The 12,615-nt window shown below is 43.4% G+C and overlaps 1 protein-coding gene across 11 annotated transcripts in view; it reads right to left on the bottom strand.

The window, feature by feature from the left end:
* Positions 1–12,615, bottom strand: part of AGAP1 (ArfGAP with GTPase domain, ankyrin repeat and PH domain 1) — a 520,173-nt gene that overhangs the window by 167,834 nt on the left and 339,724 nt on the right. For all 11 annotated transcript variants that reach the window (XM_047721458.1, XM_047721459.1, XM_047721460.1 and 8 more), the window contains one exon: positions 10,453–10,621. In XM_047721458.1, the coding sequence (XP_047577414.1) occupies positions 10,453–10,621 (169 nt within the window). The remainder of the gene's footprint in view (positions 1–10,452; positions 10,622–12,615) is intronic.

The following is a 12,615-nucleotide window of genomic DNA, read 5'->3' as shown; positions in this document are numbered from 1 at the left end:
ACATGAGAAGGGAGGCGCTCACTTTAAGGGATTATATTTAGAAATCAGTCCAAATATATTTATTCCAAAGACAAAGTCCATGTCATCCCGGTTCTCCGGCGCCACACTCAGCACTATGAAAACAATGCCCGCGCTTTCTTGCCCACTTGTATTGGAGGCAGGGACACCTGCTACTACAGACTCTGAGGTGTTTGCTCACAAAGTACATACATCGGGCTCACCTGCCTACCGCCCATTACTCGTATGGCTTCGGGAATGAGTTTATAGCAATGCAGTGATAACAAAGTATAAGCAACATTGCACAAAAGGAAAATAAAACTAAGGATTTTCTTTTAAGGGATGACTAGGGGGCTCAGTCGGTGAAGCATCTGCCTTCGGCTCAGGTCATGATCTCAAGGTCTTGGGATCGAGTCCTGTGTCGGGCTCCCTGCTCGGCAAAGAGTCTGCTTCTCCCTCTCCCTCTGTAGCTCCCCAGGCTTGTGCCCCTCTCTCTCCTTCTCTGACGAATAAATAAATAAATAAAATCTAAGCAACAAAATATGATTATAGTGTTCACACAGTCATGTTTTGTAACACATAAAGCCCAAGATGTCTGTGTCTTCTCCTCTATTTTTGTAATTTGGTACTATACTCCTAAAAACTACATCCAACACTGAGTTTCTTCTTTTGCATTTGATGACAGTTCTGTCTTGAAAATGTTCTTTCTCCTTTATATGATACATACAGTAGGTGTTTTGCCCAAAATCCATTTTGAGAGCAGGTTTCTCTGGCTGTCAGTACATTTATTATCCTCTTCAGGGAGGAGACTGCGGCAGTCATGTGGGTCTATGCTCAGAAGTGCTCACTTCTTTCCCTCCATTCCGGTCCTACGAGGTCAGCTCTTATAGAGAAATCATGGCTGTGGTGTGGAGGTGGGCCTTTTACCACTCCCCAGAATATTCCAGAAAGACAAATGTTCTCTCTCTCTCTTTTTTTTTTTTTAAGATTTTATTTATTTATTTGACAGAGAGAGATCACAAGTAGATGGAGAGGCAGGCAGAGAGAGAGAGAGGGAAGCAGGATCTCTGCTGAGCAGAGAACCCGATGTGGGACTCGATCCCAGGACCCTGAGATCATGACCTGAGCCAAAGGCAGCAGCTTAACCCACTGAGCCACCCAGGTGCCCGACAAATGTTCTCTTAACAAGCGGTAACTACCAAAGACCAGGCCACAAGGTTCGGATATGGTGAACGTCATGACTACTCTGAAAACACCCCTGCCTGAGTGGGAGCAGGCACGCAGCAAGGAAGCCAATCATGGGCTTGGCTCGATCACAGAATGGCTCTTTCCCCAGACCCCAGACAGCACTCGGCCACCCTCCTGAAGGACGAGGTCCTTCTCAGGGCCCCTCTCTCCTCCAGCTCTTCCCATGCCGACCATTTTCTGGTCCTGAAAGCATCATGGGAACAGCTAAAACACTACTCTTCACCAAGCATGCACATTTCTGAAAGGGGGAACAAAGTTTCTAAAGCAAGTTTTATTTACTTATGGGAATATCTGTCCCCATAGTGAAAGACAGTTCAGTATCCTGAGTATTTTAAATGGAAATCATCAAGATCAAGGTGCTTTTGTCAGTCTTCACAGAAAAGAACACCCCACTTAGGGTTCAAATAATTGAAGGAGGTTTCCTTAGACTGGAAAGCATGCTTCTGATTTATCCCTGGATTCCTCCCCAACGGTCCTGCCCATGGAGTGCTGCACGGAAAGAAAGCAAACAGTGCTTAGCCTCAATGGTCATCCCTTATACTTCTCCTGGGCGGCGATGCTCAGTAGCATTACTTAATGATAAAATAATTGTGAGGTCATGAAACTAGGAGAGGGTAACAAAGAAAGGGAAGTAATGGTCTCCACCTCAAAGAGCTTACAGTTTTAGGATGGAAACAACAGAACAGAAATCTGCCTAAACCTCAGTGGTGGAAACATCTAAAGACAGATACAGCTAGCAATAACAGTGTGTTTCTCACAAAAGCTGAAGATGTTGCAACTCTTCTGAAGAGTAGTAACTTTAGTGTCTCTTTTAGTTACAGAAGTAGCATACTTCCTGATGTTTTGGGTCTGAAAGAAATGCCCCAAAATGTTTCTTCCTTTCCCTAAAAATAATGAGTTATTAAAAAGCCATCAAATCTACTCCAAGTAAAACCTGGTTTGTGGAAGGAGATTATCGTGGAATACTGATTTTTGGATTATTTTTTAGCAAAATAATTCTCAACCAGTAAGGCTTTTATTCGCAAGCGTTCTGCCGCGTGGCTAGCAAAAGGACCCGATTTATGAATCAGATTAACGTGGCAAACGAAGTCCAAAGTGTGCGACAGGAAGGGGTGACTGAGGCAGAAACACAGCGAAAAGCAAAGTCAGGGTAGGGGGGAGGTCCCCTCCCTCGTGGGAGGCCCACGACCCAGGAGACACACAGGAGCCATGCAGTTCCCTCTGTGCCCAGAGCAGACTCTGGAGTTATTAAAATGTTTTCTAGACCATTTGAAACTAAACAAAGAAAAACTTTGTTTCTAGGAGACGACGGATCTAGTTCTGATGTTGCGTTATTTATTTATTTATTTTTTCATAGCTATTACGACTGTAACAGCAGCTTAGCGGCTTGGCGTCTGCAGTGTGAGCAGTTTTGATAAACAGCCTCTGTGGGCCACACAACGGGGATAATGTATCCTTAAGTACCGCCAATGAGCTGCCATTCTGCACAGCCAATTACTTCTGTGCGTCTGTCACTCAAAGGAAAAATGGCTGAGCCCATTAGATCAAACCTTTGTCACTGTTCCTAATGCACTCTTAGGCCTCATTAATCTCCGGGAGCAGCAACAGAGCCGCCGGTGTCTCATTGCCTCCCCCGAACAGGCCCACGTGAAGCCTCTCATCTCTCCCCCAAGTGCACCGCGTTAATCAAGCTCTCCTTATTACCCCAGTCCCTGTCACGGCGGAGAGCGCGCTCCCTCTTAAATGCTCTCATTATGACCCATCTTTAGAGCCGGCTAAGTGGAAAAAAAGAGAGAGGGAGAGAGGGAGAAAGAGGACGGGAGAGAAAGAGGAGAGGAAAAAGCAAGTCCGATCACATTAATATTCATGACAATAATTAGTATTCTAGGTCACTGAATATTCATGCTATTAGTTTGGTTTTTTATGGGTTTGCTGGATGTCCTGATTACTGAAGTGTGGAGGAAAACAGCATGGTTGAGACTTTAGATGTCAACGGCAGTTCAATACTCAAAACACATCGAGATCCCCGCCCCCACCCCCGAAAAATCAGCCTCAACCCTCCCGGAGGCTTTAATATTTTGAAACCGCTGGGGGCCTGAAGCGCAGGGAGGGAGGGAGAGGAGGGGCAAGATTTCCTGCTACAAAGGCCTACACATTGCTCTGCTGAGGATAAAAACACAGTCACCGTTCCAAATACCCAACAAAGACACACTTTTGGGACAGGGAGGTATCTGGCATCTTGGACCAAAATGGGGCAGTGTGGGAATAAAGAGTCGGGGGGACATGGCCTAGGAGCCCGGTGCCCACGGATATCCGGCTGGTCCCGCAGAGCTCTGCTCCCACAACAGAGGGAATGCTGTTGGGGGTGGGGCATGGGTTTAGTGTGTCTGACCCATGAGGGCTGCGCGCAGGCGACAGAAACAACAGTGCCCAGCATGGAAAAAATCCACGCAAAATTTTTGTCCCCTTGCTTCCTTTTCTTCACTAGTGACAAGCACAAAAAATATGATGGATTCCTGATGGAATCTGGAGACTGGTCCTGGGCTGCTGGACTTTGCAAAGGTGCATTCCCAAGAGCGAGGTAGGTACCTTGCCCACGGCGGCAATGAAAAAACTGCTGTTCATCTGCATAAGGTCCTAAGACAGGGAAGGTGGTATTCAATGTAGGGTTTCTGCCTCTCAAGGCCCTTTTGTAGACCATTACGTTTTCCTGTTGTTACTTCAGTGTCAGAATAACGTTCAGACCTGACACAACTCAGTATTCCACTGTGGGTGGATACGATTCTACCAAACCAGCCTGGCTGACAACTCCTGTCAGAACATACTGTGGGACATCTGTCTTCTCTGGAAGTATGCCTGAAATTACAGTCGGATGGATTCACTAAAATATGGCTTCTGACTGGAATGGTGATGCGGGTTCCAAACCAAAAAGCACCTGGAAAGGCAGATACTGCCATGGACATCCTGAGTGAGTGACCTTGGAAGAAGGGGGAGATGAGATCAGGAAGGGGGAATTTAACCAGGCCTGAATAAATATCTCCTGGATTCTTCTTCTTCCTCCTCTTTCTTTCTGGAGTAGATGCTTAAGTAAATTTTTCAAAAAGTAATTTGTTTCTGTATCCCTGTATATCATCTAAAAATTTTTTTCTTCCTCCATACTTGATTGATAGTAGTTTGGCCCTGCATAGACTTCTAGGTTCAAAATGACTTGTCCTTAGAAAGGAATTCTTCCATTGTCTTTTAGCATGTGGTGTTTGCTCTGAAGTCCACAGGCCGGAAGAGTTCCCTCTTGGTAGTAAGCATGCTCTCTTCCTACCTGGGATGCTTTCTGGGAATCTGTGTTTGCACAGTCTCCTCTCCCCTGAACTTGACACTCGGCTCTTCAGATGGAATACACTAACATGTCCTTCATCACCTCTAGTGTGCTTTCTGCTGTCACAGGTACAATCACCAACAGTATCCTTGGCCATGGTCTTTACAGCACTGAACCTATCTACTGAATTTTAAATTTTAAAAAAAATTTTTCTTCTTTTTGTAATCAATTTTTCTTTAATTTTCAAGGACTCTTTATCCCCAGGTTTCTCATGTAAACTTTGTTTCTTTTTATGAAGACAATAATAATTAGCCTCTTAAGTCTTCCTTCTTCCCCACCTTTCACTCTCTTGTAGGATCAGTTGCAGTTTATCTTGGGTTTCTCTCATTTTTAGTGTTGGTTTCCACAAATGTCTTGGCAGCGTATTTGTGAACGTGTGCCCACCAGTCCATCAGGCAGAGGCAGGGGCTGGCCCTGCAGCCTTTGGAAGGTGTGTGGCCCAAGCTGACTGGGAGGTTCACTTTAGATCAACCGCGCAGGGCTCGTGGGCAGGTGTGCCTCAGTGACGTCCCTCACGGCAAGACTGCCTTTCCTTGTCATTTCTTTCTGTCTCTGTGTGTTGATGTCTGAGCTCCCCAAGCCACTCCCTTCTCTTTCAAGCATCAGTGTCACCATCGGATTGGAGGTGGGGACACTGATGGCAGGCTCCTCTTGAATGTGTCCCTCTGCCCGCCATGCCTGCCCTCTGCAGCTGCCCCACGGAGTGTGGGGCCTCCCCACCTTCACTGTGGCTCTTCTGCTCTGCGTAACTTGTGGGCCCCAAAGGGAGACCCAGGCTCAGTTATCAGTACACAAGGCAGCTAATTGGATGTGTTTTTCCTCCCCTTCCCTAAGCCCTGGTCAAAATATGACATGAAGATCATCACATTTCCAGCATTTTGATGTTTGAAATGCAGTCAATATTCCAAGACTGGTGAAGCATTTCCCAATACTAGGAATAACATAAGACCACCCCCACAACCAGTGATTTTCTATCCAGCTGTCCCCTTCATCCCTTGAGCATCGATCACCAACTTCAATGGTCTTATCTGTTTATCTTCTGACTCCTCTGCCCCCACCAGAGTGCAAGGTCTCTGAGGGGAGGATCTCATACTGCCCACGAAACTCCAAAGCACTATTTGGGGCTGGGCATGCATGCAGCCGACCCAATATTGACAGTACATGAGCAGTACAGGAAGGAAAGCAGTAAGGTATTCCAAAGTCAACACAAACATACAATTAGGCATTATCATATCTGAAGTTTGAGATGCATTAAGATAAACTAGAAAATCAAGAGAAACATTTGAATAAATGTTCCCACTAACATAGAGTTCAATACAATGACTGGATATAAAAAATATAAAGACTATGAGCTTTCTTTTTTTTTTTTTTTTTTTAAAGATTTTATTTATTTATTTGACAGACAGAGATCACAAGTAGGCAGAGAGGCAGGCAGAGAGAGAGGAAGGGAAGCAGGCTCCCCGCTGAGCAGAGAGCCCGATGCGGGACTCGATCCCAGGACCCTGAGATCATGACCTGAGCCGAAGGCAGCGGCTTAACCCACTGAGCCACCCAGGCGCCCCGACTATGAGCTTTCTTATTTCTATTTTTTTTTCAAAGATTTTATTTATTTATTTGACAGACAGAGATCACAAGTAGGCAGAGAAGCAGGCAGAGAGAGGTTGGGGGGAAGCAGGCTCCCTGTTTAAACAGAGAGCCCAATGCGGGACTCCATCCCAGAACTCTGGGATCATGACCTGAGCCGAAAGCAGAGGCTTTAACCCACTGAGGTACCCAGGCACCCGGAGCTTTCTTATTTCTTGCAAAGTAGATGAGATAACAGACAGCCTCCTTCTCTTCCAACCCCTCTCCCCTCCAAAATTAGCTTCACATTTCATCAAAAATTATAAACTAACAGGACAGATAGACATGATACATCTAAATGAAGAAAAGTGTTAACATTTTACTGAGGAATATATATTAGGTTCGAATAAATTGGGCAAGACTTGTGTTCCATGACAAGAAACTCAATATAGTAAAGATGTCAGTTCCTCCCCAATTAACTGATAGATTAAAAGCACTGTCAATGAGTCACAATGTGATTATCTTTTGGGGAAAGGAGAAGGTTTCAAGTTACTCTTAAGTTTATTGGAAAAAATAAATGAGTGGCAACAGCCAAGAACACCAGTCAAATCAAAGAGTAATATTACTACCAGATATAAATTGAATCATAAACCTAAGAAACTGTAGTAAATCCAGACATGGTAACACAATGGTAACAATGTCAACTGAAAATTCCTGAGCCCAGAAGCACAGTGATTTTGATTAAATGAGTTAGTTGTATAATAAAGGTGACACACACAGTCATAAGTAAACAGTTTGACAGAGAAAGGACAATTAGTTATTTGAATAAAGAGTTTAATTAGATTTCCTATTGTGTATAATTGATGCAAACAAATTAAAGGTGGATTCAGGGCTAAATATTCTTAAGAAAGAAACAATAATAAAACTGCAAAACTCAGAAATATATATTTATGAATTGTGATCTGTTTTCAGGATTATTATTAAAGGGTTTCTAAATATCTAAAGCAGAAATTGCAGAACTAAGACTTATAATTTGATTATATGTATATATTCTTGATTATACATTAAAAAGGGGAAAACCTCTATACGTAAATTAGACCATAAAATTTAAAAAGCAAATAATAAACTGAATACCTACAGAACATATTGTACAGCATTAATATCCTTAACATGTAAAGAATTCTTATATACTAGTAAGAAAAAGACAAACCCCAAATACAAAAACGGGAAAAGATACATCTAAACAATTGTGAAGTAAGGAATATCTGTGATCAACAGGCATGCGATGGTCAACTTTAGTGTTAATTGAAGAAATCCAAATAAACAAAGCATGAGGTATTTTTAGTATAGATTCCAAAATGATGACAGCAATGCTAGCAAGCATGTGTGGGTGAAATGGATACTCACTTTAGAGATGGAAGGGTACTTGTGTAACAAAACCTTTCTAGAAATTACTTTGGAAATGCATACCAAGATCTTTGTATATAACCACTGACTGAGTCACTTCACTTAGGGACATTTGTCCTAAGACAGTAAGAAATGGTATACTCAAGGATTTGGGTACATGCATGTTATCACGTCTACACAAGTGAAAAAGTTACAAGAAGGGAAGGCACAAAACATTGCTCTATTCCAGTAATTGAGATAAGAAAACAAATAAAAAGGAAAAGCATGAAAAGAAACAAACATCTCCATGTTAACTTGGACCTCTAGAACAAAACAGCAGAAATCAAATGAGTTGAGAAAGAATACAGTTAAGTAGCGTGTTAAGTTCTTTGGCAAACAGCCCTAAAACAGCTGAAATAATACCTATTTTTAGGTCAAAGTCTGCCACTTAAAATAACATCAACATACTTCAAGTTAAAATTGTTCTTTACGTGAGAGAGCACCTGTGAACAAGGGGACAGAGGGCCACCAGCCGATGAGGTCACCTGCATGCAGAGACAAGGAAGGCACGTCCCTGAGCACCGCTGTGACCATGAGGCACTGTCTTTCCCCAAAGTGGTACTGTGCTCCTGTGACGTCACAGCCCCACTTCCACGTCCCTACTTGTGATCCGAGGAAGAGTAAACATCAACCAGGTTCCCTTTAAGAGGAATTAACTTGGCTAAGGGTTGGAAGAACATGCCGTCATCAGCTGAATGTGGGAGCAGGGAAAGGGATTCTGTGCACCACCCCAAACCCTCCTATCCACCCAATGCCAGGGCATTCAAGAGAAAGAAAGAGGGGCTAAAGGAATGCTCTTTTAGCCGAGGCACAGGACATGAGCCACTCCACGCATATGATAAGGTTACAAGGCATTTTGTATTTTCTGTTTACCAAACATTACATTTTCCTGAGGAAAACAAGGGGCATTTCAGCACCAAAGAACACAAGTCTCAAGATTAAAAAAACTCCAAATTCCAAACATTATGTATTTAAAACTCCTTCAAATCACTGAGGCTCTTCCCTCATCCTTGTGCCTGGCAGATTCCCATCCATCCTTTCTTTACACTCTGCACAGGCACCCCCCAAGCCCTGAGCCTTGGTCCACCTCCTCAGGTAAACTCTACCCATCACCCCTAGACCTTCAGGCCCCTGTGTACTTGTACCATGGCCTGCCTCAGAGCCCTGCCTTTACCTGCCTGCTGGGCTTTCTTCCCCACCAGAGCCCAAGATTCTCAACAGCAGAAATGAGTCTTAATCTTCTGTGTTCCCAGAGCCCAGCACCATGCCTGGCATCCATCAGATATGCCATAAATGTTTGTTCACGTGACTAAAATGGGTGGGTTTGGCATGGTGGGTTAGAAGAAGTGGAAAATGAGCTCGTTTTAAGGTGATGGACTCAGATGTAAGTTCTGGAGATCGGGGTCTCCACATCCACAGCATACACAGTTCCTGGCGTAGGACAGGCGCTCACTAAATATTTTTTTGAAAAAGCTAATAAATACAAAGTAGTGAAGACATTAGCTTTTCATTTAATACAGAATCCCTCCTTCCACCATGGGTACTTATTTTCTCTCTTCTCATCCCAGAGTTAGCACACCATCCCGAAAAGGGAAATTTCAGGTATGTCTCAGAAGGAAGGTCAGCAGGTCATAAGAGACCTAACCACCATTTTGGAATGAATTGATGTCTCCCTAGCAGAAAGCCCTACTTCTTTGGATTTTTAATAACATCTGATGTTTGAATTGTTCTTTATGAGTTTCCCAAAACTTTCATATGTATTATCTTACCTGCCATCACATTTCTGTGATGCACACAGGCCAGGCGAGATCGACCTAGTATGGTGGTAAAACTTTACCGAATTAGCGGTCCAACGCCACTTGGTATCACACAGTAGAGCCCCAATGGACCCCAGTTCTGGCCCCTTTCTACTACCTTGCTTTCACCAACCAACACTGTGTATACCACAGAACTGTGGGGTCAGCATGATCTGTCTTTCAAAGCACCTGACACCTCAGAAGGAGAAAGATGCAGCGAAGACATATGCCAGAAGTCCCAAAGAACAGTTAATTCATTTTTAAAAGACTGGATGTATGTCAAAGAGAAAAAAGGGACTTTTTGCTGGAGAAAACAAACCCGTGTGTTAAAGTGTGTTAGAAGGAGGACTCAGGCCTTTTCTCTGATAAGTAATCACTGGAAGGTCAAAGCCAGAAGGCAACCATTTGCAAAGTCTCACAAAAATGAACCACGACATTCTGAATGGCCTGCAACTGCACACAATGGCCAGGAATTTCTAAACACATCTAGATTTGAGAAACACTTCCTCTGATCCTGAATTAAAGACCAAATCTCCTTTCAAAAGAGAATAAAGAAAATTAAAGTTGTGTAAAAGAATGACATAAAAGTTAACAATATGAAGCCGAGAGAATTGAAAGTTGAGGTCCAATAGTTTCCTTTCAATCTTGTTCCAAATAGCTCTTCCACTTTCATCCACTTAGTCACTACAAATACACACCAGCCCTTGATACTTTCACAGCTCATTTACATACTTTAGAAGGCCCTTAAATCCTCAATCATATGTAAAACTCTACTTCCAACTACACATCTCTGGGAAAACCTCATGGTTTGGTTTGTGAGACTGTGACTCAAGATGGTGCCACGTGCTGGCTGGCAGTCCCGGAACCACAGGCATAGGGAAGATGACCATCCACAGAAGTGAAGAGGTTTCTAAACCTTAAAGTACTATGTTCATGGTTCTAACCTCACTTCATCTCCAAGGCTCCACAGTGTCCCGCGACCAGCGGCACCTACCACTGGGTTCCTGTGCCGGTCTGCCATGAGCTTACCTGAATTTGGTGAGATGTGTAAACTGCTCATGTCCTTGGACAGGCCGTTGGTTTTAGGGCTGGAGATGGGCGCGCAGGCCGACGTGGCTCGGGGTGGCCTCTTCCCTGGGACTTTCACAGTGGTTCTCAGAAGATCAATCTCTTTACCATGAACATTCTGCATGTAATCCTGTTCAAAATGTTAAACATCCAAGAGAGATTAAAAAGAAGACCTCGTACAATCTAGGACACAAGGTTCTATCAGACACCATAAGTTATAATCCTATGACCCCTTCCACTGTGGTAAGCACTTTAAAAATAATGAGGTTTTGATCTGTCTAGTATGGTGGCATCATCATTATACTGAAATCACAGCCTCTGTGTCCTGAACTAACCCAGACCCTGGAAATACAAGGAGACACAGGAAATGCTTCCACTGGGGGGAGGACAGACCAGCTGGAGAAAATAAGTATCCATATGAAATCATGTTTTTTAAACTGCTGCTTATTACATGGCACACTAGGACCCCAGACTCTTTGTCTAAGTTTCAGGTAAAATTCCATGCAGTAGGAAACTATTTTGTAACAACTGTTCGGTCTCAGATAGCAACACCACTAAGTGCCTAGACAAGAATGAAGCTCTCTGGTGGGAGCTCAGGAGAAAGCTAAGTAAAAGGTCAAGGATTTCACTAAGGACCGGGACAATGTCTGAGAGTTTGGTGGTATGGTGCTGAGAAAACACAGAGCTCATGGATGGATGTGTAATAGCTGGATGTTGAAAAAGAAAGAACACTGAGTAAGTCTGGTACTTAAGCATTGTGTTTCTCCCAAGTGATTCAATGTATCCAGAAAAAGTTATCTTGCCATTCTTTCCATGCTGGAGGTGAATGACCAGGAGCTAATAGGGAACCAGGGGGAAGTCTAGGTGGATAGTGATGGTCTCTTTACAATTCAGTGTAAAGTACCACCCAAGAACTGGTTGCTGGGTGGGGGAATGGGAGAGGAAAATGAGAGCCAGGGTGAGGGGCTTACTGGTGAATTAGGAATTACGGGACCTCCACGTGCAAAGAATGTTCAAAAGGCTACACAAGGCTGGAGCCAGGAGGAATATGGGAGCAAAGACCAGCAGAGAAAGGATCCAGAGCTGTACTGAAGTGGGTCAGAAACAGACCAGCTCTTCAATGGGAGTGGGGAGGCTAGGCCTCTGTCAGCAGTCACCACCCAGAGAGATATAGTGGGATCCACAGATCTGCTGTCAGCCATGGGAGCCAGGAGCAGAGGCCCTGATGCAACCTGACCCTGCAGGACAGGCTGGCTGGTGTTCGTCTCCGCCATCTTGACAGACCCAAGACTCCACCTGGAAGTCAAGATGCTTGGGAAACTCCCCAAAATATAATTAACCATGAAAGAGCTATGTTTTGAAAGGATGTGGACCAAAGACAGAAGGTTGTTACCATTAAATTAGATAGAAGGATAAGACAGACTGGAAAAAATACATGGAACCTCATGAATGAGCTCAGGGTGTTGAGGATGGTGAACAAAAAGCAGAAGGGAAGTGATCCTTAGTTAGTCTAGGGCTGAGGGTCAAGGTCATCCACAAAAAAAAAAAAAGTTGTTCTTAAACATCTTTAACTTACTTCCATTAATATCCACTGAAAATAGGCCAACCTAAGCTTCAACACTGAAGTTAAGGCTTGTACATAATGAGTTCATTCTTGCATAGTTACTCTTTCAAAAATATCAACTTGCTATAACTTTCTTCTTTAATGCCAATTCTTAACAAATTAAAATACAATAACAGGAGTGTAATTGAGCATTTATTGCTTATGGGCTCTAAAATGAGGCTAATCAGATAGTGACTAAAGCCTCAGCATGGGTTCTTTTAATAGGCATGTTTTAACATACAATAACCATGATATTTTATTTAAAATTATTATAGAAATGTACCAAGTGTCTGCTTTTTGGATTACAATGCAGCAAGGGAACACATTTATCTTTGGCTCAGCATGGGCCAGGGAATCTGTTTTCTCGCTTGAGTTAGGCACCGAAACTTCAGAGGAGCTAGATCTAAAAAAAAAAAACAAACCAGGATATAAACTTGGCAATTCTTACAGTGCAAGCCACTAACATTTTTACAAACCTTACAAAATGCACTTCCTAATCTACAAGAGCCCTTCAATATGGT

Source organism: Lutra lutra, chromosome 3, assembly GCF_902655055.1.
Source record: "Lutra lutra chromosome 3, mLutLut1.2, whole genome shotgun sequence".
Classification (NCBI taxonomy): Eukaryota; Metazoa; Chordata; class Mammalia; order Carnivora; family Mustelidae; genus Lutra; species Lutra lutra.
Note: the sequence above shows the minus strand (reverse complement) of the source record. Positions and strands in the feature narration are given on the sequence as shown.